This window comes from Antechinus flavipes, chromosome 4 (assembly GCF_016432865.1).
Source record: "Antechinus flavipes isolate AdamAnt ecotype Samford, QLD, Australia chromosome 4, AdamAnt_v2, whole genome shotgun sequence".
NCBI lineage: Eukaryota > Metazoa > Chordata > Mammalia > Dasyuromorphia > Dasyuridae > Antechinus > Antechinus flavipes.
In genome coordinates, this window is record NC_067401.1 from 164,586,833 (window position 1) to 164,610,595 (window position 23,763).

At 36.8% G+C, this 23,763-nt stretch overlaps 1 protein-coding gene across 1 annotated transcript; it reads right to left on the reverse strand.

Moving 5' to 3' along the window:
- Positions 1-3,038: 3,038 nt before the first annotated feature.
- Positions 3,039-13,863, reverse strand: MRPL12 (mitochondrial ribosomal protein L12). The gene is made up of 5 exons (XM_051995378.1): positions 13,722-13,863; positions 12,283-12,472; positions 11,810-11,887; positions 6,478-6,615; positions 3,039-6,247 (listed from the first exon to the last, which is right to left on the reverse strand). The coding sequence occupies exons 1-5, from the start codon at positions 13,793-13,795 to the stop codon at positions 6,131-6,133; spliced, it is 597 nt and encodes a 198-aa protein (XP_051851338.1). The 5' UTR covers positions 13,796-13,863; the 3' UTR covers positions 3,039-6,130.
- Between the last annotated feature and the right edge of the window lie 9,900 nt (positions 13,864-23,763).

Sequence of the window (23,763 nt, forward strand, 5' to 3'; positions counted from 1 at the left end):
CAATTCTGGCAGTGTTGTATTAGCCAAATCACTAAACTTTTGGTTAATTCCCTCATTTGCAAAGTAAAGTGAATGGACTAGATAATTATTAAAAGTATATTTTGCAATGAGGTAACTAGGTAATCTTTTCTAGGATCCTTTAAATTGTAGACCTATACTATAAGAATCATGGAAGATGAGGATAAGGACTGATTGGATATGACACTTCCAGATGAGAAAACTTTGGTGTCTCTTTTGTAAGTGCGTAGAGAACTTTATGGTTAAGTGATTAAGGGATCACATAGATTGCAACTTCATTGCTCACTTTCTATCAACCATGCCAGTCATAAAACTATATCATATCACATCTGGTAGAAATCATAAGAAATCATCTAGTCCTTGTACTAGATATGAGAAAAATGAAGACCAGGAGAAGTGGGCTAGTCCAATTTTGTTCCATTAGTTGATTATTCAAACATTGAACTAAAGCTCCACAGACTTAGCAATGACAAAGATAGTGAAGAAATGAACTATTTGTACAAAAATCAGCTTTTTATTTGGCTAATCCAGCTGCCCCATATGGCTAAGCATGCCCCTGGTGGGCAATTTCTGAGGAAGCAGAGCTCTTCACACTGCTAATCTCTAGGATTCCACAGTGAAGTCATCAGTTGAAGATTTTAGGAGACGAAGGACAACATAAGGTATAAATAATAGACTGGTAGTCAAGGTTGATAAGATTTGTTCATCTGAACCAAGCTTTACGTTATAAGAATGGTGGGATCCTGACAAGAGTTAGAACACTAGAAACTAAAAATTTTGAAAAAGATGGGAAGAAAAAAAAAAAAAAACCTGAGAAAATCATTAAACCAGATGACAGCAGTGAACAAATGTGTATGGCACACAAAAAACAACCATAGGAGTTTAGGAGAAAAAAACAGGAAAGCAAGCTAGAAAAAATTCTTATGGCATATGTATATGTACACATATATAAACACATCCTATATAATACATATACAGAATACATATATATGGACACACACACCCTCTACATATTCATATTCTTTGTATTGATGTGCACACATTTCCAATACTAAGAATATAAGTAATAAAGTTCAAAGGGCAAAGACAGGTATGATCCTATAGTCAGAGATTCTCAAAATATCTCAGATGCTGGACAACTCTTAAAAAAGAAAGCCATGGCAGAGTAGCTGAGGAAGGATCTAAAGAAATCAAAGAGGATAGCTATTGTGCTCTCTAATAAAGTTAGCTTTAAGAACATAACAAAGATGGAAAGTCACTATTACTGAAAACAGATAAATCCTGGAATTGTAATAATGTCAATGAAGCTCAGAATAACCTGACATTTATCCTCCAAAAAAAACCCCTATATTAAAGTCAGAAAAAGAAGGCATTTTAAATTTTGATTAGCTGTTTCAGATAAGAATGTTTCAGGTCTCCATTCTTAGTTTTATCCCATTCAACACAATTTAAATATCCAAGAAAGCTCACAATCATCATGCAAGTAAGATAGAAAGTGCTAATATTATGGTCTTTTTTTGTAGATGAGGACAGTTGAAGGTCATTGATTTTGACCGTTATTGCACATCTTGCCTGTAACTAGTATATGAAGCCAAGTCTCTTGACTCCTGTAAATTCCATATCTCTTCCTACTATATCAAGCTTCTTGACATAGGAATGCTTTCTCACATCTGCACATTGTACTGCTGAGGTTAGTTAATAAGGCTGGAAGCCAAGATTTTGAGTCAAAATAGATTCCAGGTCAGAGAAAGACCCCAACTATCAAATTTAACAGAAAATAGAAATGCGATCAAATTTCTTTGATTATATTTTCATTATTTAAGAGTCAGCTAAGAGCTAGAGCTGTCAAGAAAATGCAATCTTTAGGCTGCTTTAATGTATGTTGTCCAAAACAAAAAGGGTGATAGTTGTCCTGTACTGACTGATCAGAGCACTTCAGCCATGCTCTTTTCAATGCTGAATACATTTTGAAAAGAAATGCCATAGGAAAAAAAATGAATTATACTTAGCTTGGGGAAGGAAATGTGATAGTTTCTTTATTTCAAAGAAGTAATGAGGAAAAGGGAATAGATTAATTCTGTGTCTTTTAAGGGACCAAAGAGTTAAAATTAAAGGGAGACAGATTTCAGCTCCATGAGAAAGAACTTTCTAAGAACTGAACTGATAAAAAATGCCATCTGCATCCAGAGAAAACTATAGAGACTAGATATGGATTTTAAACTCAAAAAGATATAATGAAAATAGTGAATAGAGTTGTTACCCAAAATGAGCTTGGAGATAGTCAAACAATAGGTATGCCAAGAGATTGGCAGACAACTGTTTTGATTAAAAAAATGATCTCAAGGTTTCAGCATGGCATCATCCAAATTAATCAGCCTTATTTGCTTCCCTCTCTCTCCTTTCCCCCAAATAAGGTTAACGAACTTAATAGAATTTTAACATGTGCAAAAATATTTGTGGCAGTCCTTTTAGTAGTGACAAGAACTGGAAACTTAGTGTATGTCCATCAATTAGAGAATGGTTGAAAAGTTATGGTATATGAATGTTATGGAATATTATTGTCGTATATGAAACCATCAGCACAGCAGGATGATTTTAGAAAGTCCTAGGGAGACTTACATGAACTAATGCTGAGTGAGGTGAGTAGAACCAGGAGATCTTTGTATATGGCAATAGCAAGATTATATGATCGATTCTGATGGACGTAGTTCTTTCCAATAATAGATGATTCAGACCAGTTCCAAAGTTCTTGTGAAGAGAGAGAGAACTGTGGGAATTGTGTGTAGTTCGCATTTTCACTTTGTTGCTGTTTGCTTGCATTTTATTTTCTCTCATTTTTTTCCTGTTTGAGTTGATTTTTCTTACGCGGCAAGATAATTGTATAAATATGTATGCATCTATTGGATTTAAATATATTTTTACCATGCTTAATATACATTGGGCCATGTAGGGGAAGGGAGGAAGGAATTGGAACACAAGATTTGGGGAGGGTTAATATTGAAAAATTATCCATGCATATGTTTTGTAAATAAAAAGCTTTAATTTTAAAAAAGAAAAAGGAACTTATGCTTGGCCCTATACTAAAAGCACATATGCCAAATTTATCAAATTTGAAGATGACATCTAACTAGGTAAGAATCAGGATCCCAGATGTGTAAAGGATAGAATGTGAGCCAATCTACTAAGATGAATTTTAATAGGAATAAATTCTTACACTTTAAAAAAAAGACAAATTTCACAAGAAAAAATGGAGGATGTGTGATGGAAAAGATCTGAGAGTTTGAATTAAAAACAAGCTCCTTAAATATGTAATTATGGCCCCAAAAAGCTAATGTTAGCTTACAATACATAAAGGGAGCCATGTTGTTACTGAATATAGGATCTCTTCCTCCCACTTAGACTATTTGTGGAGTATTATGTTGAGTTATGGGCATATTTTAGAAAGACCACTAATATGCTTTAGACCAGGGGTGGGGAAGCTTTTTTCTGCCAAGGAGTATTTGGATATTTATAACATCATTCACAGGCCATTCAAAATTATCAACTTAAAACTCAAGCAGTGGGAGATTGTTGTGCCTGGCTTTCAGCTCATCTTTGCCTGCACTTGCCTTGGCAGGACTGAACCAAATGATTTTGCAAGCCTCATATGGCCCAAGGGCCAGACGTTCCCCATCTCTGCTTTAGACAGTCTGAAAGAGAACCAAAGTACTGTTCAGGATTATGGCATACGAAGATCAGCTGCAGGAACTAGGGATGCTAAGCCTAATAGAAAATGTGACACAAGGGGCTCAGTGAGTTAGTGAGGTGCAACAAAAGAGCTAGTGTTCCAATATTTGAAGGTATGTCACTTGAAAGAGGAATAAGCCTTATTTTGCCTGGCCTGAGGGGGAGAGCCAAAAGTAGTAATTTTAAAGTTGTAAAGAAAGATTTAGGTTTGATATAAGGAAAAAATCTCAACTATTAAGTTAACCAAAAGTAAAATGAGTTTCTTTGGAAAGTAGCAGGTTTTCTCTCCAATCTTTAAATAAGAGCTATTTCTTGGGTATATGGTAGAGGGAATTCTTGCTCAGGTTAGAATAGTCTTGAAACCGAGACTATTTTTTATATTCATTCAAAGGCTAGGGCTAAAAGTAAAAATGTCAAAAATATCTCATATAACTGTATTACCAGAGACTTGAGTTTAGAAAAGGAAGAAGTACAGTTGTAACCAGGTAGGATCAGAACATAGAATGGCTTGAGATTTGGGCATAAAAAAGAAGTACTTTCCTTCCTTATCTCTTTTAATAAGATCTATTTTTAGTTTTGCTCTATCTTAGATCAAAATAACTAATTCTGTTTTGTTTTACTTCAGAAAAAGTATAATAAATTCTGTTCCAGACTTTAAAAAAAAAAAAAGAGAGATTTGGGCATAAGCCTTCAATTTTTTTGATTTTTATGATTCTATCTCTGTTCCTGGGGATAAATGGCACAGAAAATGGATGCTAGAAAATGATTAGCTTCTCCCCTGCTCTGAGCAATCACCTTGCAAGGAGACCGTTACACCCCAGAGAGCAAACAGGAAGATTCAGGGAAGGATCAGATGCCCCAAGACCACCTAGGCAAATCATTAACTTTTCAGTAATTACATAGGCAAAACCAAGGGAAAAGTCTGGGGAAGGCCCCTGAGATTAGGAAGTTTTAGATCACCTTTTCTGTCCTCTAAAGACTTCTTTCCACACATACGAGGTGGTCAAATGTCTCCTAATTCCCATAGCACATGTCTGCTGAACCTCCTAGGCTTGTGTGTTGGGGTTTTTGTTGTTGTTGTTGTTTTGGTGAGTTAATGAGGCAATTGGGATTACATAGGTAGTAAGTATCAAATGTCTGAGGCCAAATTTAAATTAAGGCCTCCTGACAAGAGGACTAGTGTCCACTACGCACCTCCCCCCTACACCCCCTACTGCCTTGTGAGATACATGCTGCTCTATCTTAAGCCGGACAAGCAGTGGTCTAGCCTGGATGATTAGTATGCAGTATTACTGGTTCTAATCCCTTCCAAGTTTAGAGAAGCCCCATACAGGGCTCATTCCTAAAGCTGAGCTCAGCTAAGTTAATCTCCCATTCCCTTGGGTTTTGACATTTGTGGGTTAATTAAACACCCAAATTCCTTAGCTTGGGATTCAAGGCCTTCTAAAGCCTTTTCCCTATGCTGTACATAGCTTCCCAGCCAATCTAATTTACTTATTATTCCCTAAATACATCCAGAACACTTTTGCTCCTATTTTGCTCCCACTATTGTTCCTGTTTATATGCCTTCTTCCTCCATTTCCATAAACCCAATCCTTGCTTTAAAGTCCTTCTTGAACCCTATCTTTGCCAGACAACCTTTTTCTATATTCTGGATGAGCAAGCTTTCATAAATCCTATGTTACTTGTTTGTCCCATCTCCTATAATACCTTATACTGTTAAACATCTATGTACATGTACCGTCCCCCCAATCAGAATATTAGCTTGCTGAGGCAATGGTGTCTGAGTTTTTGTTTCTTTAAACCAACAGTACCATCATATAGTCCGTGTACTATAGACACCACAATGAAATGGTGAAAATGAGAGATCAGTACCATTTCTTAGGGACTTGAGAAAAACAGTGTATAACTGGCAACACAATAAAGAGAACAGGCAGGTAGATTTAGGGCCCGGACCACCCCACAGTCCTAGGTTATCCCCCAACATCTAACTTTGGTAGTTAAAGATATTGCTGTGTCAATTCTTGGCTGCCTGCCTGTCACTGGTCTTCAGCACACAATTCTAAACACACTGGAATTCTGGGTAATAGTATATTTTCCTCATAGGCTACTGTTTGAACAAACTTGCTCCCCACTCTTATGTTTCACAGTGTCCTTCTTCATAGTAGCCTTTTAAAAGGGCCTCGGACAGATGGGCTCCTCCTTCCCTCCCAGAACAGAGTTCCCTGAAAAGCTGAGAAAGTTCTCACTCAAAACTACCCACAATGGTTAAGCGCATCTGTTCAGGTTTGCAGGCAGCAGTAATACACATGGGGCTACTGCCCAAGTGGTCAGACTGGACTGGAGTAAGTCTCACTTTGCACAAGTCCTTCAAAGCACCAAACTCCTACTCCAAAATCACAGTGCCACCAGCTGCTTCCAAGGCTGCTTTAATCTTCTCTGCTTCTGATTTGGCAACATTGGCTTTGATTTCCTGGGGTAAAGACTCTACCAGCTTCTTTGCCTGAAATGAAGAGAAGTGGAGAATTACAACCATAAAAGCCCTGTGAGTCTTTATAATAAGCCTGGTTCTTTGCTAGAGGATCAAGTCTGGGGCAACTGCATCATTATGGCATATGATCATGGCACAAGGACTCCAAGGGAAAATTTGTGAAGGTGCAGAAAATATAGAGTCTCTTAACTTTGAAACCATTAATCAGAGGCCTATAATGTCCTTGAATAAGATCTTCATACCTGAACAAGGTTTATGCCTTGAATGTAATTCTTTATTTCCTTGATTAGTTTCACTTTATCCACAGGCTTGGCTTCTGTCAGCTTAACAGTGAAATGTGTTCGTTCCTTCTGCTTGGGCATTTCTTCCTCTTCTGCTGCCTAGAATGAGAAGAGGAAAAGGAAAAGTGAAAGCCTGATCCCCCTGCCTACTTTCTAAAAGAAAGTTAGCTAAGGGACCTCAAGATCAAATGAGATAATATACAAAAAAGTGATTTTATAACTGCCAATTTTTATAACATTATTTTTATTTAAGCCCCAGAGCTTTAGAGGTATACAGAACTCAAAGATTCAGCTATTTCACTTGTCCAGCAAGATCCATTGTAAAGCAAGGATGCCCCTTGTTACCACTACTATTTGAAATAGTTGCAGAAATGCTAGCCTTTGCAATAAGAGAATTTAAATTAAAAAAAAAAAATAGTATAGGAAAGAAAAACAATTATCATTATTTGCTAATAACATGGTTTAGAAAACCTTACAAATTCAAAGAAAATTAAATGAAATAACTCCAGTAGAGTAGTAAGATATAAAATAACTTAGGCAGCTAGGTGGCACAGTGGATAGAGCATCAGCCCACGTCAGGAGGACCTGAGTTCAAATCTAGTCTCAGACACTTAACACTTCCTAGCTGTGTGACCCTGGGTAAGTGACTTAACCCCAATTGTCTCAGCAAAAAAAAAAAAGATACAAAACAATCAGGAACAGAAAAAAGAAGTCCCATTCAAAATAATTACAAAAAGTATAAAATACCTGGCACTCATCAACCAAGACACACCTTACCCTTATATGAAGACAACTACAAAACACTCTCATAATTGCTGTGACAATATAATAAATAAATTACTCTAAACAAATTTACAAATCTATGAAGAAACTAAGAGTTATATAAATAGAATAAGAACAATAACAAAAAAAGATCAAGAATCTCACAGGAAATAATGAAGAAAAAAAAAAGTGTGGGAAGGCAGCCTTCCAGGATTAGATCTTAAAATGTAATATAAAAAAGTAATTATCAAAAAATCATCAATCAAAATGTAGTATTTATACAAATTATGAAAACATAAATATTGATCAGTGGAAAAGTAAGACCCAAAAGCAATTAAAACTAAACATAGGGTTTGCTAAATCTAAAGACAACAATTATTGGGCTAAGAATTTCCCATTCAACAAAAACTACTAGGAAAACCAGAAAAGCAGCATGGCCGAAATAAGACCAAATCTTACATCATACCACAATAAGCTCCAATAAGATATATGATCATCATATAAAAAGACACACAAAGAATGTTTGTGGCAGCCCTCTTTGTAGTGGCCAGAAACTGGAAACTGAATGGATGCCCATCAATTGGAGAATGGCTGAATAAATTGTGGTCTATGAATATTATGGAATATTATTGTTCGGTAAGAAATGACCAACAGGATGATTTCAGAAAGACCTGGAGAGACTTACACGAATTGATGCTGATTGAAATGAGCAGGGCCAGGAGATCATTATATACTTCAACAACAATACTATATGATGATCAATTCTGAAAGACCTGGCCATCTTCAGCAATGAGATGAACCAAATCAGTTCCAATGGAGCAGTAATGAACTGAACCAGCTACACCCAGTGAAAGAACTCTGGGAGATGACTAAGAACCATTACGTTGAATTCCCAATCCTTGTATTTTTGCCTGTCTCCATTTTTTATTTCCTTCACAGGTTAATTGTACTATATTTCAGAGTCCAATTCTTTTTGTACAGCAAAATAACAGTTTGGACATGTATACTTATTTTGTATTTAATTTATATTTTAATATATTTAACATGTATTGGTCATTCTGCCATCTAGGGGAGCGGGTGGGAGGAAGGAAGGGAAAAATTGGAACAAAAGGTTTGGCAAAATTACCCATGCATATAACTTGTAAATAAAAAGCTATTTAAAAAAAATGTTAACTAATTTGTTGAGAAAATTTAAAAAAAAGGGGGGGGGTGTGTGCACAAATAAACTAGAAGATTAAAAAAACTTTCAAAATCTTTCAAACTGGATGGAGAACAATTCTTAACTAGACAAATAGGGAGGATCATAAATGAAAAAATTTGCAATTCTAGCAATTATAAGGTATATTGTCACTTTTTTCTGTCATTTTCATTCTCAACTGCTCCTCCTGAAAAGGCATCAAAACTCATTTAAGATATGACACAAGTTAAAATTAGAATGGAAAGTTAATGGGAGAAAAAATCTGCAGCAAGTTTCTTTGATCTATCTCTAAGATGTTAGAGAACTAATATAAATAAATATATATGAACAAGTGCCATTCTTCAATAGATAAATGGTCAAAATATTTAACAAGCAGTTTTGCAAAGAAAAAAAATGCAAGCTATCAACAATCATGAAAAAAATTCTAAATCATTTTTTAAAAAAAAGGAAATTTCTGAGATTCTACTTCATATCCACTGGATTGGCAAAGATGACAAAAGAGGTGGTAATAAGGCAGGACCTCTACTGGAGGGGGTGATACAAGAGAAATATTGGATAATGATACAAAAAAGAAAGAAAAGCAATGCAGCACATATAATCCCCTTTTCTGTTCTCAGCATACTGAAATGTTCATTTCTGTTAAATTGACAATATGAATAAAATTTTGAAAGAGAAGAGTGAGATGAATTAATGGACAGGATGCCAAGACTTTATGAAGCCAAAGACTTGGGTTCAAATCCTTTCTCTGACACATAGTAATAACTATGTTACCATATGAAAATACTTTGACTTATTTGGGTTGCATTTTCTTCATATGAAAGAGGAATGGCAACTGTTATATAGTTCATAAAATACAAATAAATGCTTTGCAAACTTTAATGTTATATAAACATGCAATATTCTTTCCCCAGAAGAATCATAGATTTAAAGTTAGAAGAGTTTTAGAAGTTATTCACTTCAAAGGTGTCAATCACACAGCTTATTCACTTCATATAGCCCACACCATTTCTCTGGAATGTGGCCAAAACCATATTAAACTGTAATTGGAAAATACTTAATGAAATTAAAATATGAGATACATAGATCACACTGTTTAAAACTAAAGTCAATGTTTAAAAACTAAGTCAATAAGCAACCTGCACGGATTCTGATGTATGGATCAGTCATCCCTAATTTCTATTCAAGTCTGACACACACTGGTCTAGTTCAACTCACTCTTTTATAGGTAGAGAAACAATCCAGGAGCTGCTACCCCCAAAATCACACAACCAGTGAAAAACAAAGCTAGAATGTGAAACCAGCCATAACTCCAAATCCAACACCAAATTATTTATTATTTATCTTTGTAATCCCATTATCTTGTTTTGTTCTAATACAAGGCAGGAGCTTGACAAATGAACTTTTAAAAAAAAAGATTTAGGTAGATTCCGCATTCCAACATCTCTTCTCGTCTTGCTCAATTCAATTTCAAATCAATACAGAAAGCATTAAAAGTTTGCTACTGTAACTACAGTACTGTGTGTGCTAAATTCTGGGGAAGATGTATCTATATATGTGGGGTGGGGGTGGGGAAGAGTATTTATATATATGTATATGACTTGGTCACACAATCAGAGAGCTAGAAGGTACCATGGCAGCCACCTAGTCCAAATGATATCACTACTTACACAGTAGATAGTAACATTTATATATTACTTGGTATGTGCCAAGCACTTTAAAAATTTTCATTTGATCTTCATAATAACCCTGTGAAATAGGTACTATTATTATCCTCATTTTAAAGATGAAGAAAATGAAGCAAAAGTGGTTAAGTGACTTATCCAGAGTCTTACACCTATTAAATGACTGAGGCTGGATGTGATGTCAGTCTTCCTGACTCCCAGTGTATCCAGCTTCTATCTGAGCTTTCTCTAAAGCAGGGACACACTCAAAGGAGCCCATTCTCCTCTTAAGGTACACTGATTGTTAGTATGTTTCTTTTGACATCAAACCTAAACTGGCCCCTTTGTAACATTAACTTGCCTCTCCTGGTTCTGTCCTAAAAACCCAACAGAGAACAAGTCTAATTCCTTTTGCACAAAAGTCATCATGTTTCTTTTGAGTCTTCTATTCTCCAGTCTAAGCATACCTAGTTTCTTCAACCAAAAGAGGTATTAGAGGACTGGAGAAAGGAATAGCTAATAAACTGGATGACAAGATTCAAAAAGCACTACTTATGGAATTGTGAAATGATCCCATCATTCTGGAAAGCAATTTGGAGCTATGCCCAAAGTGCTAGAAAACTGCAGAGCCTTTACATGTTTACATGCATAGTAATTTATTCAGAATTCTTATCTTTTAAAATATGTATATATTTTAACATTTTCCCCAGCTACATGTAAAATAACATTCTTACATTTATTTTTAAATGTCCCAGACTCTTCCTCCCCATTGAGCACATGAAGTTATGCAAAATATTTCCATAAAAGTCATGCTGCAAAAATACCCCATAGATCTCTCCCCAATAAACAAACTCTCAAGAAAAAAAAGTGCATACCCTTTAATCCAGCAATAACCAACAATTTGGAACTATGGGCAAAGGGCTATAAAACTGTATAACTTTTAGCCCAGCAATACCACTATTAGGCTTATATCCCAAAAAGATCAAAGAAAAAAGGATTTGTACAATATTTATAGAAACTCTTTTTAGGGTGGCAAAGAATTGAAAACTGAGAGGATTGGGGAGTGGCTAAAGTAATTGTGGTACATGATTATGATGGAATACTATTATACTATAAGAAATGACAAGCAGAATGCTTTCAGAAAAATCTGAGAAAACTTATATTAACTGATGCAAACTGTGCAGAACCAGGAAAACAATGTATACAATAACAGCAATACTGTGCAATGATCAATTGTGAATGCCTTAAAGTGTTTTTTTAGCAATACAATGACCTTATGACAAAAAATATTATCCTTCTCCAGTGAAAGAACAATCTGAATGCAGATCAAAACATACTTTTAAAAAAAAACTTGTTCTTGGGGTTTGGTGTTAGTGTTTTGTTTGTTTGGTTTTTTTTGGGGGGTGCTCTGCATTTTCTTTCATAACATGACTAACATGGAATTAACATTCTACATAACTGCAAATGTATAATCCATATCAAATTGTTTCATATAGTGCTGCTAAGCCACGGGACATAATGGGAGGGGGAAATGTAAAATGATGGGTAAAATGATACAATGTCATGAGGATATTTCAAGAGTTGAAATATCTTCATGACACCGAGTTGGAGAAAAGTTGGAAGAAAAAAAAAGAGAAAGAGAATTTACCTTTTTAACAGTTCCAGAACTTACCTCAGGAACTACCTTTGCAGTGGCAGCACTTGGTACCATGCCACCCATTGGCACCACATCCTGAATCTTCAATGTTTTCTATAGGAACATAAGGGGTAAAATCAAACAATTGGCATTTCATAGTCTAAACTAAGTATTGATGGGAGAAACTTACTCAAAACCTGATATTCTCCCACTCATGTCTGGAAAAAGACACTGATTTAATATCCAACTCAACAAATCTATGACTCTCCACTGTCTAGGCTAATAGAGCTAACTGGCTAAGAGTATTGGACTTGCAATAAGCAAGATAACCAACTTCAAATCCTGTCCTCAAATTCTCACTAGCTATGCAACTCTGAAAAGTCACATAACTTTTCTGCCTCAAATTTCCTCTTCTGTAAAATGAGGACCACTTTGTTGTTGTAAGATGAAATAAAGAAAATGATTTGCAAACCTTAAAGCACTGTATAAATTATAACTCTTATTATTACCTTCAGTAACTCGTTGAGATCAGAGATTTCCAGTAGAGTAAGGCCAGCGATGTCCTGTACTAACTGCTGAATCTTAGGAGGGTACTGCTTGGGAGCATTGTCCAGAGTGGCTTCAGCCAGAGTATCACTTCTTCTTCGATGACAGCTGGTTCTCATGGGCCTCAGGGCACAAACACCCAATAATGGCAGCCTACACCCAACCCCATTCAAATAAGAGACTGTCACAATCCAGCAAGTGAGCAAAGGGAAATTGTAGAGCTGGAACCCAACAATGGTATTATAAACATATCTTAAAAGTTAGGAGATACTATAAACACCCAGTCCAAAAACAGCTTTTGTATTATGGACCCTTTTGCAATCTGGTGAAACCCATAGTCCCTTCCTCAGAATGTTTTATATGATATACAAGGTAGCAGTGGACCTGGAGTCATGTTCAAATCCTGCCTCAGATATTTCCTAGGTGTGTGACCCTGGGAAGTCACTTAAATCTGTTTGCCTAAGTTTCCTTAACTGTAAAAATGAAGTTAATACTTGCAAAGTTCTTTGAAAATCTTAAATAGCTATACAAATGTAAAACAAAACAATAAATGCATGAATAAAAAGTGCTATATAAATGATAACTTGCTGAAATATATTTGGTTACAAAGGAAACCAATTATTGGAATAAAACAGAAAAAAATGTTCCCATCAATGAAGAGAAAACTTTTGAAATCTTAATGTACACATCGGGTTAAAAACCTGATATTTCAACCCCCTCATGTTACTCAGGAGGGAAAAAAAGCAAAAAGCAAAGCATTGAAAGTTACAATCACTATCTTACATCCTACAGAGACTTAAGGTAGCCTTTGGCTGGAGTAAGCAAAACGTGAATTCAAATCTAGCCTCAGGCATTTACTCGCCAAGTCATTCAAGCAGAGTCTGCCAAAGTTTTCTCCACTAAAAAGTTTAAATAAAAACTGCACCTACCAAACGAGATTAGTAAGAGGAGTGAATGAGACGGATGTACCTTTCCATCTCCCCCACCCCTTAACCGACTGGAAAGAGTGAGTGGCCCAAGGTCACACGGGCAGAGACTAGAACCTGTTCTTCCTACCAGAAACCCCGGGCTTGGTAAGGACCCAGGTAAGAGTGGTACAAAGGTCAGAGGGGAAACGTCACCATCCCCTTTTTAGGAGGTGCGAGGACCCACTTCATGGGGGGAAGGGGGTGGGGCGCGAGCTCCATCATGGGGAGGGGATCCAGATTGGGGTCTGCAGGCTCCTGAATGGAGGATACATGAGTTCCTGACAAAAGGCCGCAGGCTCCGAGAAAAACCTCCCCCGGCAAGAGAGTGAGCAGCCTAATGCACCCTTCCCGGCCTCATGCCTTCAGGCCGCGGTTCCTATTTCGCCCAGAATACCGGAGACCCAACCCCACCGATCCCGGCCCGGTTCGGGTACCTGTTCTGGAGCAGGGCCGCGGCCCGGAACCTCAAGCAGGGACCCCGCAAGGGGTGAGCAGCCGCGGCCAGCATCGTAGTGGGCGCGAGAAGGTCACTCACGCGGCTGCACAGGCGGAAGGCGACACTCTAGCCCATCCAGAAGCTGCTCTCGCTGACCCGGAAGTGCACAGGCGAGGGACGCTCTGCCAGGGCCAGCCTTCGTCTCGTTGCTTAAGGATTACCCACAACTCCCCCGCTATCCGAGGAGGTTCAGAGGAAGTGGAGACTAATAAATTATGCTCTTAGTTTTAAGCGTGCTTAGTTACAGAGCTGCGCCTTGGGTTCTTTGCTGCCAAATGTTATGTTAAAGATAAAATATATGAATAATTTTGCTTCATATATTTTTTTACTTAGATTAAAGTAAATGTAATAAAGTTGGGAATCTGCTACTTTGGGCAAATGGTTCAGACAACCATATTTTAAAGGCCTGCCACATGCCAAGTACTGTGCTAAGCCCTGGTAACACACCCCGACCCCGGCCAGAAAACGATCCCCTGCTCTAAGAGGACATCACCACAAACTACTTCGTATATGTCAAAAATAGCATTAAGCAAAAGCCTACTATATTGTAGGCACGGTCCTAATACCAAGGGAATACAAAGGTTGACTCCTCTCCTTTATTTATTTATTTTTTTTAAGAATGAAAAAGGGTGGGGGAAGGGGAAGCTCTGAAGAAGCTCACAGCCTAAGATTGAGAAAATGAAAAACTTTGGTTTGCTGGCTTTAAAACTATTTTATGTTTAATTCCAAATTCTCTTCCTCTTTGAATCACCATTGGGAAGGGAAGAAAACGAAATTCACAAAAACTGAAGGGCTGTTCAAGATAAATTCTGAGAGAAAGGGAGGAGTATGGAAGGACATGCTTCATTTTGCATCCTGAATCTATCAGATCTCTTCTGAAAATTGGATAGCATGTTTTATCAGAGTCCTTTATAGCTATAATTGGTTTTTATGGTGACCAGAGTTACTAAGTCTTTGAAAGTTGATCATCTTTACAATATTACTATTACTATATAACTTTTTTCCAGGTTTTGATCATTTCACTTTATGTTACTTAATATGTCTTCCCAAAAACCATCCTGACCAAGGGTGTCCTGAAACACACACACACACACACACACACACACACACACACACACACACACATACTCTCTCTCTCTCTCTCTCTCTCTCTCTTTCTCTCTGACTTTGTGGAGAAAGCTTGGGAACTCTCTCAGAGAACCTCTCCTCTGAGAAATCTGCCCCAGGGAATCAAGATAAAGTCATTCTGTTCTTTAGATGGGGCTGGAGATTCCAACTCTATTGAATTGAAGATCAGCCCAGAGACACCCATTCAATGCCAAGATTTTTTATTCTGATTCCAGCCCAGGCTGCACCCAGCCCCCATCAAGACCTGCCCCCAACTTCTAGCCATAAAATGAGCCAACTTGGGGTTTAGTTCTTGCAGAGGACCTATATGTCATGCCAAGAAATCTCTCTCCTTGACATAAGCTGCAACCTTCTGCCCGCTGAAATGATATTTTCTTTCAGTGTTACCTCCTCTTTTATCTCTTTCTCACCTATTTCCCTAACAAGACTTTATATCTTTCTGTCGGGAAAAACATTCCTAATGAACTTGAAAAGAACTGGAAGATCATGCCATTGACTAGCTGGCTAACTTTTAAAAGGACATAGTACTCTAAAAAGAAGAAGTTAGTAGGATACAGATAGGTTCCTTTATAGGGGAAAAATAACCTCAGGGGTTGACATCATAGCTTGACTCTCTGACTGGGGGTAAATTGTAGGGTTTGTCTATACAAAGAATTAAGGAATTCAACCAAGGCTTATTGAATAAAGGTCTATTTAGGCCTAATCAAAATCAAAAGACCCACTTAAAGATATAAAGCTATAAGTGCTTCTTCTTGCTTGCCTCAGGGAGTAGCTTGGACAGTGAGGCTCTCTGCTATTAATGCCCACCAGCTACAGACCAAGGGCCCCATCACTACATTCTGGTGTAGGCTCTTTCACCATATTCCTAAACTACTATCATAAACTCTGATTGGCCCCCCTCATTCAAGTAGGGGCCATTGTCAGTCATCTTAGCTTATATCTTCTCACTGAACTCTGATGACTGTGAAGGAAAGAGTGAAGCCAATGATTTTGCACAGCTCTGCCTCACTTAAATTCAAATCACCAAGTCAATGATAAGTTAAGTCATGATAAAGAACATGATAAATGACCTCTTGATGTCATTAGTCCTCTTTGAGAATGAAGGGCTCCATTCCATTATATATAGAACCAGCAAGATATCAGTAAGTCGAAGCATTATTGTTCAGTTGTGTCCTATTCTTCATAATCCCATTGGGAGTTTTCTTGACAAAAAAGGGCATGTATAATTTAATAGCTTTTTGACCATAGTTCCAAATTACTGTCCTCATCGGTATGACTAGTTCACAATTCCACCAATTAATTCAACCAATAATGCATTAGTGAGCCTGTTTTCCACCAGTATTTATTCCTTTCCTTTTTTTGCCATCTTAACCAATCTGATGAGGATGAGCGAAGTACATTCCCTTCAAATCCCAACTAAAATTCCATCATTTACAGAAAGGTTTTGTCAATCCCTCTTTCTGGAATATCATCTTCCAAGATAGTGGCTATTAAAAGTCTGTAGCTAGTAATTCTGGAGTGATCTTGATAATACTTCTGTGGCAATTGAATTCTTTTCTTCTGGGTGCTTTTGGTATTTTTTCCTTAACTTATGACCTCTGGATTTTGGCTATCATTTTCTTTCTTTTTTTTTTTTTTTAATAATTTTTTATTGATAGAGCGCATGCCAGGGTAATTTTTTACAGCATTATCCCTTGCATTCATTTCTGTTCCGATTTTTCCCCTCCCTCCCTCCACCCCTTCCCCCAGATGGCAAGAGTCCTTTACATGTTGAATGGGTTGCAGTATATCCTAGATACAATATATGTGTGCAGAACTGAACAGTTTTCTTGTTGCACAGGGAGAATTGAATTCAGAAGGTATAAATAACCCGGGAGGAAAAACATAAATGCAAGCAGTTTATATTCATTTCCAGTGTTCTTTCTCTGGGTGTAGCTGCTTCTGTCCATCTTTGATCAATTAAGGCTCTCTTTATCAAAGAGGTCCACTTCCATCAAAATACATCCTCAAACAGTATCATTGTTGAGGTATATAATGATCTCCTGGTTCTGCTCATTTCACTCAGCATCAGTTCATGTAAGTCTCGCCAGTCCTCTCTGTATTCATCCTGCTGGTCGTTCCTTACAGAACAATAATATTCCATAACGTTCATATACCACAATTTACTCAACCATTCTCCAATTGATGGACATCCTTTCATTTTCCAGCTTCTAGCCACTACAAACAGGGCTGCCACAAACATTTTGGCACATACAGGTCCCTTTCCTTTCTTTAGTATCTCTTTGGGGTATATTGGCTATCATTTTCCTGGGAGTTTCAGATGATAACTAATGGATTTTTTTTTTTCAATTTATACTTTGTCCTTTGGTTCTAAGCTACCTGTGCACTTTTATATTTTATTGAAATACGATGCCTATCAATTCTGATGGACATGGCTCTCTTTAACAAGGAGATGATTCAAACCAATTCCAATTGTTCAATGATGAAGAGAGCCATCTACACCCAGAGAGAGGACCGTGGGAACTGTGAGTACCCAACATAGCATTCTCATTCTTTCTGTTGTTGTTTGCTTGCATTTTGTTTTCTTTCCCAGTTTCTTTTTTTCTTTCTTCTTGATCTGATTTTTCTTGTGCAGCAAGATAAATGTATAAATATATATACTTATATTGGATTTAACATATTTACCATGTATTGAACTACCTGCCATTTAGGGGAGGGGAAGGAGGGGAAGAAGGGATAATTTGGAACAGAAGGCTTTGCAAGGGTCAATGCTGAAAAATTATCCACGCATATGTTTTGTAAATAAAAAGCTTTAATAAACTAAAAGAAAGAAAGAAAGAAAGAAATACAGTGCTTAGGCTTTGGGTTTTTTTTTTTTTTTTTGGTCATGACTTTCAAGTACAATGATTTTTAACTTATCTTTCTTTGACATGAAGTGATGCTAGGCAAAACAAACAGAATCAGCAATACATTGTACACAATAACAAGAATGGTAATGATCCACAATGAAAGGCTTGGTTCTTCTCAATAGTTCACTGATCCACAGGAATCCCAATAGACTTTGGACAGAAAATGCCATCTGCAACCAGAAAAAGAACTAAGGAGACTGAATTCAATTATTTTTTTTTTTTGCCTTTTTATCTTTTCCATGATTTTTCCTGTTTGTTCTGATTTTTCTCTCCCAACATAATTCATAAAACAATGTGTATTAAAAATGAATAAGCTAAAAATTATCTTTTTTTGAAATGTTTTTGGTCAGTTTTTTCCTATGAGATATTGCACTTTTAAAAAAAGTTTTTCGACTTTTATTATTTCTTGATATCTCATAGAATCGTTAGTTTATGTTTGGCCATTTCTTATTGTTAAGGATCTTTTTTTTTTTTCAGTAAATGTACCTCTTTTATCCTTTGGCCAATTATAATTTTAAAGGAGTTATTTTCTTTAGTCACTGGGCTCTGGAATACTCCTCACACTACTTCTACCATCATGATTGTTCCTGGCTAGTTCTTGCTCTGGTGTTCACAGACTTCTCTTTCTATCTCTTTAAGTTGACTTGAGCATGGAAAATGATTCATTATGATTTTTTCTTGACTTTCCTAATTAGAATTTGGTCTAGTGTCTTTTCTGAGTTGTTGCAGAAGTGTACTGGATTAACTGGGCAAAAATGCTTCTTATCCTGCTATCTTGATTCTACAACACAACTAAGTAATTAAGTGTCTACTATGTTCCAGTCACCACAATAAGCATGGGATACAAAGAAAACCATCCCCCCAAAAAAGGAAAAAACATAAAACAGTCCCTGTTCTCAAGGTGCTCACAATCTAATGGGAAGAGATAATAAGAAAACCAACTAAGTACAAATAAATTGGAAGTACAGATAAATTGAAGATAATCAACAAAACAAACAAAATTTGTCCTTTAAAGTGGGTATTAATCTGAAAATGTCTCAAACCTTGAACTAACCAAGAACTTAATGACAACAAAAAATGGCTGTTTTTATTGAAAAGAAACTATATATTCCAGAGCCTCCCAAATCTCCTTTGCTGTTGACAATTCAATCTTTACCATGTCTTGATTCCTCAAGGCAAATGCCAGAGTCACAGCTCAGGGACAGGGATCCATGTGAACCTGTGGCCTGGACTCAGTCCTGTAGCATATCTGGGAGCTCCTAGCATATTGCCATAGTAGAGATGCATTGCCCACATGTGTGTGCAAACTGCAGGCAGGATTTGGCCCTTGGGTCATAGTTTGCCACACACTAATCTGATGTATCTTCACTCCTCGGCATCTTTGACTTGGTGGATGCCTCTACAGAGCTGGTATACCTTTGATGCTGAGTGGAATGACAGGGAATCTGGAAAAATTTTCTGAGAAATTTTCCCATGTTTCTGGCAGGATCACCCTAGATGTCAGTTCAGATTAAACAGGGGAATGCATATCCTGAGCAAGAAAATATAAATGTGCTACAGGATTCTGCAATTCAAAATAAATAGTAGTATAACTGAGAGGGAAGGAGGTAAAATGATTGAATTAACAAAAATTTGAGCTTGCCAACTAATTTAATTATTAAGTAATGCATTCTATTTGTAAAATAAATTGGGATCAAGCTTCCTCAGATTTGGCTTTAAACCCTTAATACAGTGAAAGACAGATTTTTAGTTTTTTAGTTCAGTAAAAATTAATCAAATAAGATCAATTAATTAAAAGAAAACAACCAGTATACTAAATCAGGTCATCTGATTTCTGACTGGAGGAAAGATTAGAAACTTTCCAAATTGAGAGGTGAAGAACAAACAAGTGCAATTCCCTGAACTAAGAAAAAGAGTGTCTCATATCCCTCAGGAACATATGAAGCAACATCTGAATGACCAGTGTGAGACTAATTTTCAGTAAGATATGAGATGCCTGAATGTATAATTGTGAGAAAACTCCTTGTTTGCATCAATCTTCAGATCTGATTGGATTTCTGGTCAGCATAACCTATGTCCTCAGTGTCTAAAAGATGGCAGAGAAAAAGCAGGAAGTTGAGTTCTCCCCAGCTTCCCTCGAAATAACTTTAAATCAATCCTCAAAACAAATTCTGGAGTGACAAAACTCTCAAAAGATCAGGGTGGAACAATTTTTTAGCCCAGTCTTAACTTAGAAGAACTAAGCAAAAAGTCTTTCTCACTTGGGAAAAAGGGGATCACCACTCTAGTGCAGGTGATACCTGAGCAAACCACTTGGAGGCTGCTACTCTCAGCACGGATCAGCAACCAAACCCTGTTGTCCCAGTTCAGCAGGCCAGCACTACAACAGGCCAGCTAGGAGGCTGCCAGCCCAGTGTCACAGATCAGAAGCCAGCTCTAGACACCCTGGCCCAGCAAGTCAGTAACCAGATCACTGGATCCTTTGAGCAAAACACTTGGGACAGAGCCCCTGTAACTCAGGAACAAAGCTCAATGTTAAAAGTCACAAAATAGATGGGAAAATGAGCAAAGCATAAAAAAAAAAAAAATCCCTGGCTATAGAAAGATCCTAGGGTGACAAAAAGGAACAAATCACAACTCAAAAGTGGACGTGTCAAAGTCCATACATGCAAAACTTCAAAAAGAAATATGAATTGGTCTCAGGTCCAAAAAGTCTTCCTGGAAAAAGCTCATAAAAAGATTTTAAAAATCAAATAAGAGTGTTGAGGGATAAGAGATACCCCAACAGGCATGGGAATCCCCAGACTGGTATTATGGGTTCTGTGAAAGAATTCGCAATCCCAGTTCTACAAGCCAGATTTTTGGCAAAATGAGTTTATTACACTGAGAAACTCTTTCCCTCAGTGGGCTGCTTCCTGATTAGGAAGATGGCAAAGATTTGGGTACAGAGTCTGGTTTTTTATTTAGCCTTCTATGGTTTGAGGCTAGAGAGTGATTAGGGGCTAATTTCCAAATCAATAAGGGTGGTGATTGGTTTCCAGACCAAAGTGATTCCCACATCAATTGGAAGTGGGAGTTTCCATGGGAACCAGGTAGCTTTCCAGAGCCTGAAGATTCAGGTGAGTGGAGATAATTTTTAGGAATTTCCCCAGACCACCCTCCACAAAGATCAGGGGGATACAAAGTCCTATTACATAAAGGAGTAGAAAATTTGGGGAAAGAAACAAGAATTATGCAAGAAGATCATGAAAAAAAAAGAGTTAATAGCTTGTTTTTTTTTAAATTTTATTTTATTTAATAATAACTTTGTATTGACAGAATCCATGCCAGAATAATTTTTATACAACATTATCCCTTGCAATCGCTTATGTTTCGTTTTTTCCCCTCCTTCCCTCCACCCCCCCCCCAAGATGGCAAGCAGTCCTATATATGTTAAATATGTTGCAGTATATCCTAGATACAATACATATTTGCAGAACCGAACAGTTCTCCCGCTGCACAGGGAGAATTGGATTCAGAAGGTAAAAATAACTCGGGAAGAAAATCAAAAATGCAAATAGTTCACATTCATTTCCCAGTATTCCTTCTTTGGGTGTAGCTGTTTCTGTCCATCATTTATCCATTGAAACTCAGTTAAGTCTCTTTGTCATAGAAATCCACTTCCATCAGAATACATCCTCATACAATATCGTTGTCAAAGTGTATAATGATCTCCTGGTTCTGCTCATCTCACTTAGCATCAGTCCATGTAGGTCTCTCCAAGCCTCTCTGTATTCATCCTGCTGGTCATTCCTTACAGAGCAATAATATTCCATAACATTCATATACCACAATTTACCCAGCCATTCTCCAATTGATGGGCATCCATTCATTTTCCAGTTTCTAGCCACTACAAACAGGGCTGCTACAAACATTTTGGCACATACAGGTCCCTTTCCCTTTTTTAGTATCTCTTTGGGGTATAAGCCCAATAGAAACACTGCTGGATCAAAGGGTATGCACAGTTTGATAACTTTTTGGGCATAATTCCAGATTGCTCTCCAGAATGGCTGGATTCGTTCACAACTCCACCAACAATGCATCAGTGTCCCCATTTTCCTGCATCCCCTCCAACATTCATCATTATTTTTTCCTGTCATCTTAGCCAATCTGACAGGTGTGTAGTGATATCTCAGAGTTGTCTTAATTTGCATTTCTCTGATCAATAGTGATTTGGAACACTCTTTCATGTGAGTGGTAATAGTTTTCATTTCTTCATCTGAAAATTGTCTGTTCATATCCTTTGACCATTTATCAATTGGAGAATGGCTTGATTTCTTATAAATTTGAGTCAGTTCTCTATTTATTTTGGAAATGAGGCCTTTATCAGAACCTTTAATTGTAAAGATGTTTTCCCAGTTTGTTGCTTCCCTACTAATCTTGTTTGAATTCGTTCTGTTTGTACAAAGGCTTTTTAATTTGATATAATCAAAATTTTCTATTTTGTGATTGGTAATGGTCTCTAGTTCATCTTTGGTCACAAATTTCTTTCTCCTCCACAAGTCTGAGAGATAAACTATCCTATGTTCCTCTAATTTATTTATAATCTCGTTCTTTAAGCCTAGGTCATGGACCCATTTTGATCTTATCTTGGTATGTGGTGTTAAGTGTGGGTCCTTGCCTAATTTCTGCCATACTAATTTCCAGTTATCCCAGCAGTTTTTGTCAAATAATGAAATCTTATCCCAAAATTTAGAATCTTTGGGTTTGTCAAACACTAGATTGCTATAGTTGACTATTCTGTCTTGTGAACCTAACCTTTTCCACTGATCAACTAATCTATTTCTTAGCCAATACCAAATGGTTTTGGTGACTGCTGCTTTATAATATAATTTTAGATCAGGTACAGCTAGACCACCTTCATTTGATTTTTTTTTCATTAATTCCCTTGAGATTCTCGACTTTTTATTGTTCCATATGAATTTTGTTGTTATTTTTTCTAGATCATTAAAATATTTTCTTGGAAGTCTGATTGGTATAGCACTAAATAAATAGATTAGTTTAGGGAGTATTGTCATCTTTATTATATTCGTTCGGCCTATCCAAGAGCACTTAATATTTTTCCAATTATTTAAGTCTGACTTTATTTGTGTGAAAACTTTTTTGTAATTTTGCTCAAATAATTCCTGACTTTCCTTTGGTAGGTAGATTCCCAAATATTTTATGCTATCAACAGTTATTTTGAATGGAATTTCTCTTTGTATCTCTTGCTCTTGGATTTTGTTAGTGGTGTATAAGAATGCTGAGGATTTATGGGGATTTATTTTGTATCCTGCTACTTTGCTAAAATTATGAATTATTTCTAATAGCTTTTTAGTAGAATCTCTGGGGTTTTCTAGGTATACCATCATATCATCTGCAAAGAGTGATAGTTTGGTTTCCTCATTGCCTACTCTAATTCCTTTAACCTCTTTCTCAACTCTTATTGCAGAGGCTAGTGTTTCTAATACAATATTGAATAAGAGTTAATAGCTTGTTAAAGGAAGCACAAACATATGGAAAAAGATATACAAAAATTCACTGAAGAAAGCAACTTCTTAAAAAGTAGATTGTCCAAATGAAAAGAGGCACAAAAACTCACTGAAGAAAATAATTCCTTAAAAATTAGACTTGGACAAGTGGAAGCTAATGACTATGAAAAAATCTATAAATGCATCAAGAATGAAACAAAATGAAAAAAATAGAGGAAATGTAAAATTCCTCATTGGAAAAACTGATACAGGAGAGATAATCTAAGAAGTATTGGATTACCTGAAAGCCAAGATCAATAAAAGAGCCTGGACAGAATTTTTTTGTTGTCTAAATTTTTTTTTTTTAATGCAACAAGGAACAAGGAAATTAGTTTTTATAGCTTGGGATAGGAAGGCAGTTACTGGCATATTCAAATTTTCAGCCCTTGGTCAG

What these genes read in the sequence shown, in the direction of transcription:
- MRPL12 (XM_051995378.1), bottom strand. Translation starts at nt 13,795, where the DNA reads ATGCTGGCCGCGGCTGCTCACCCCTTGCGGGGTCCCTGCTTGAGGTTC. An exon ending in CTGCAAAGGTAGTTCCTGAG is followed by an intron (nt 6,616 to 11,809) that starts GTAAGTTCTGGA and finishes TTCTCATTCTAG; the next exon opens with GCAGCAGAAGAGGAAGAAAT. An exon ending in AAGGCATAAACCTTGTTCAG is followed by an intron (nt 6,248 to 6,477) that starts GTATGAAGATCT and finishes TCTTCATTTCAG; the next exon opens with GCAAAGAAGCTGGTAGAGTC.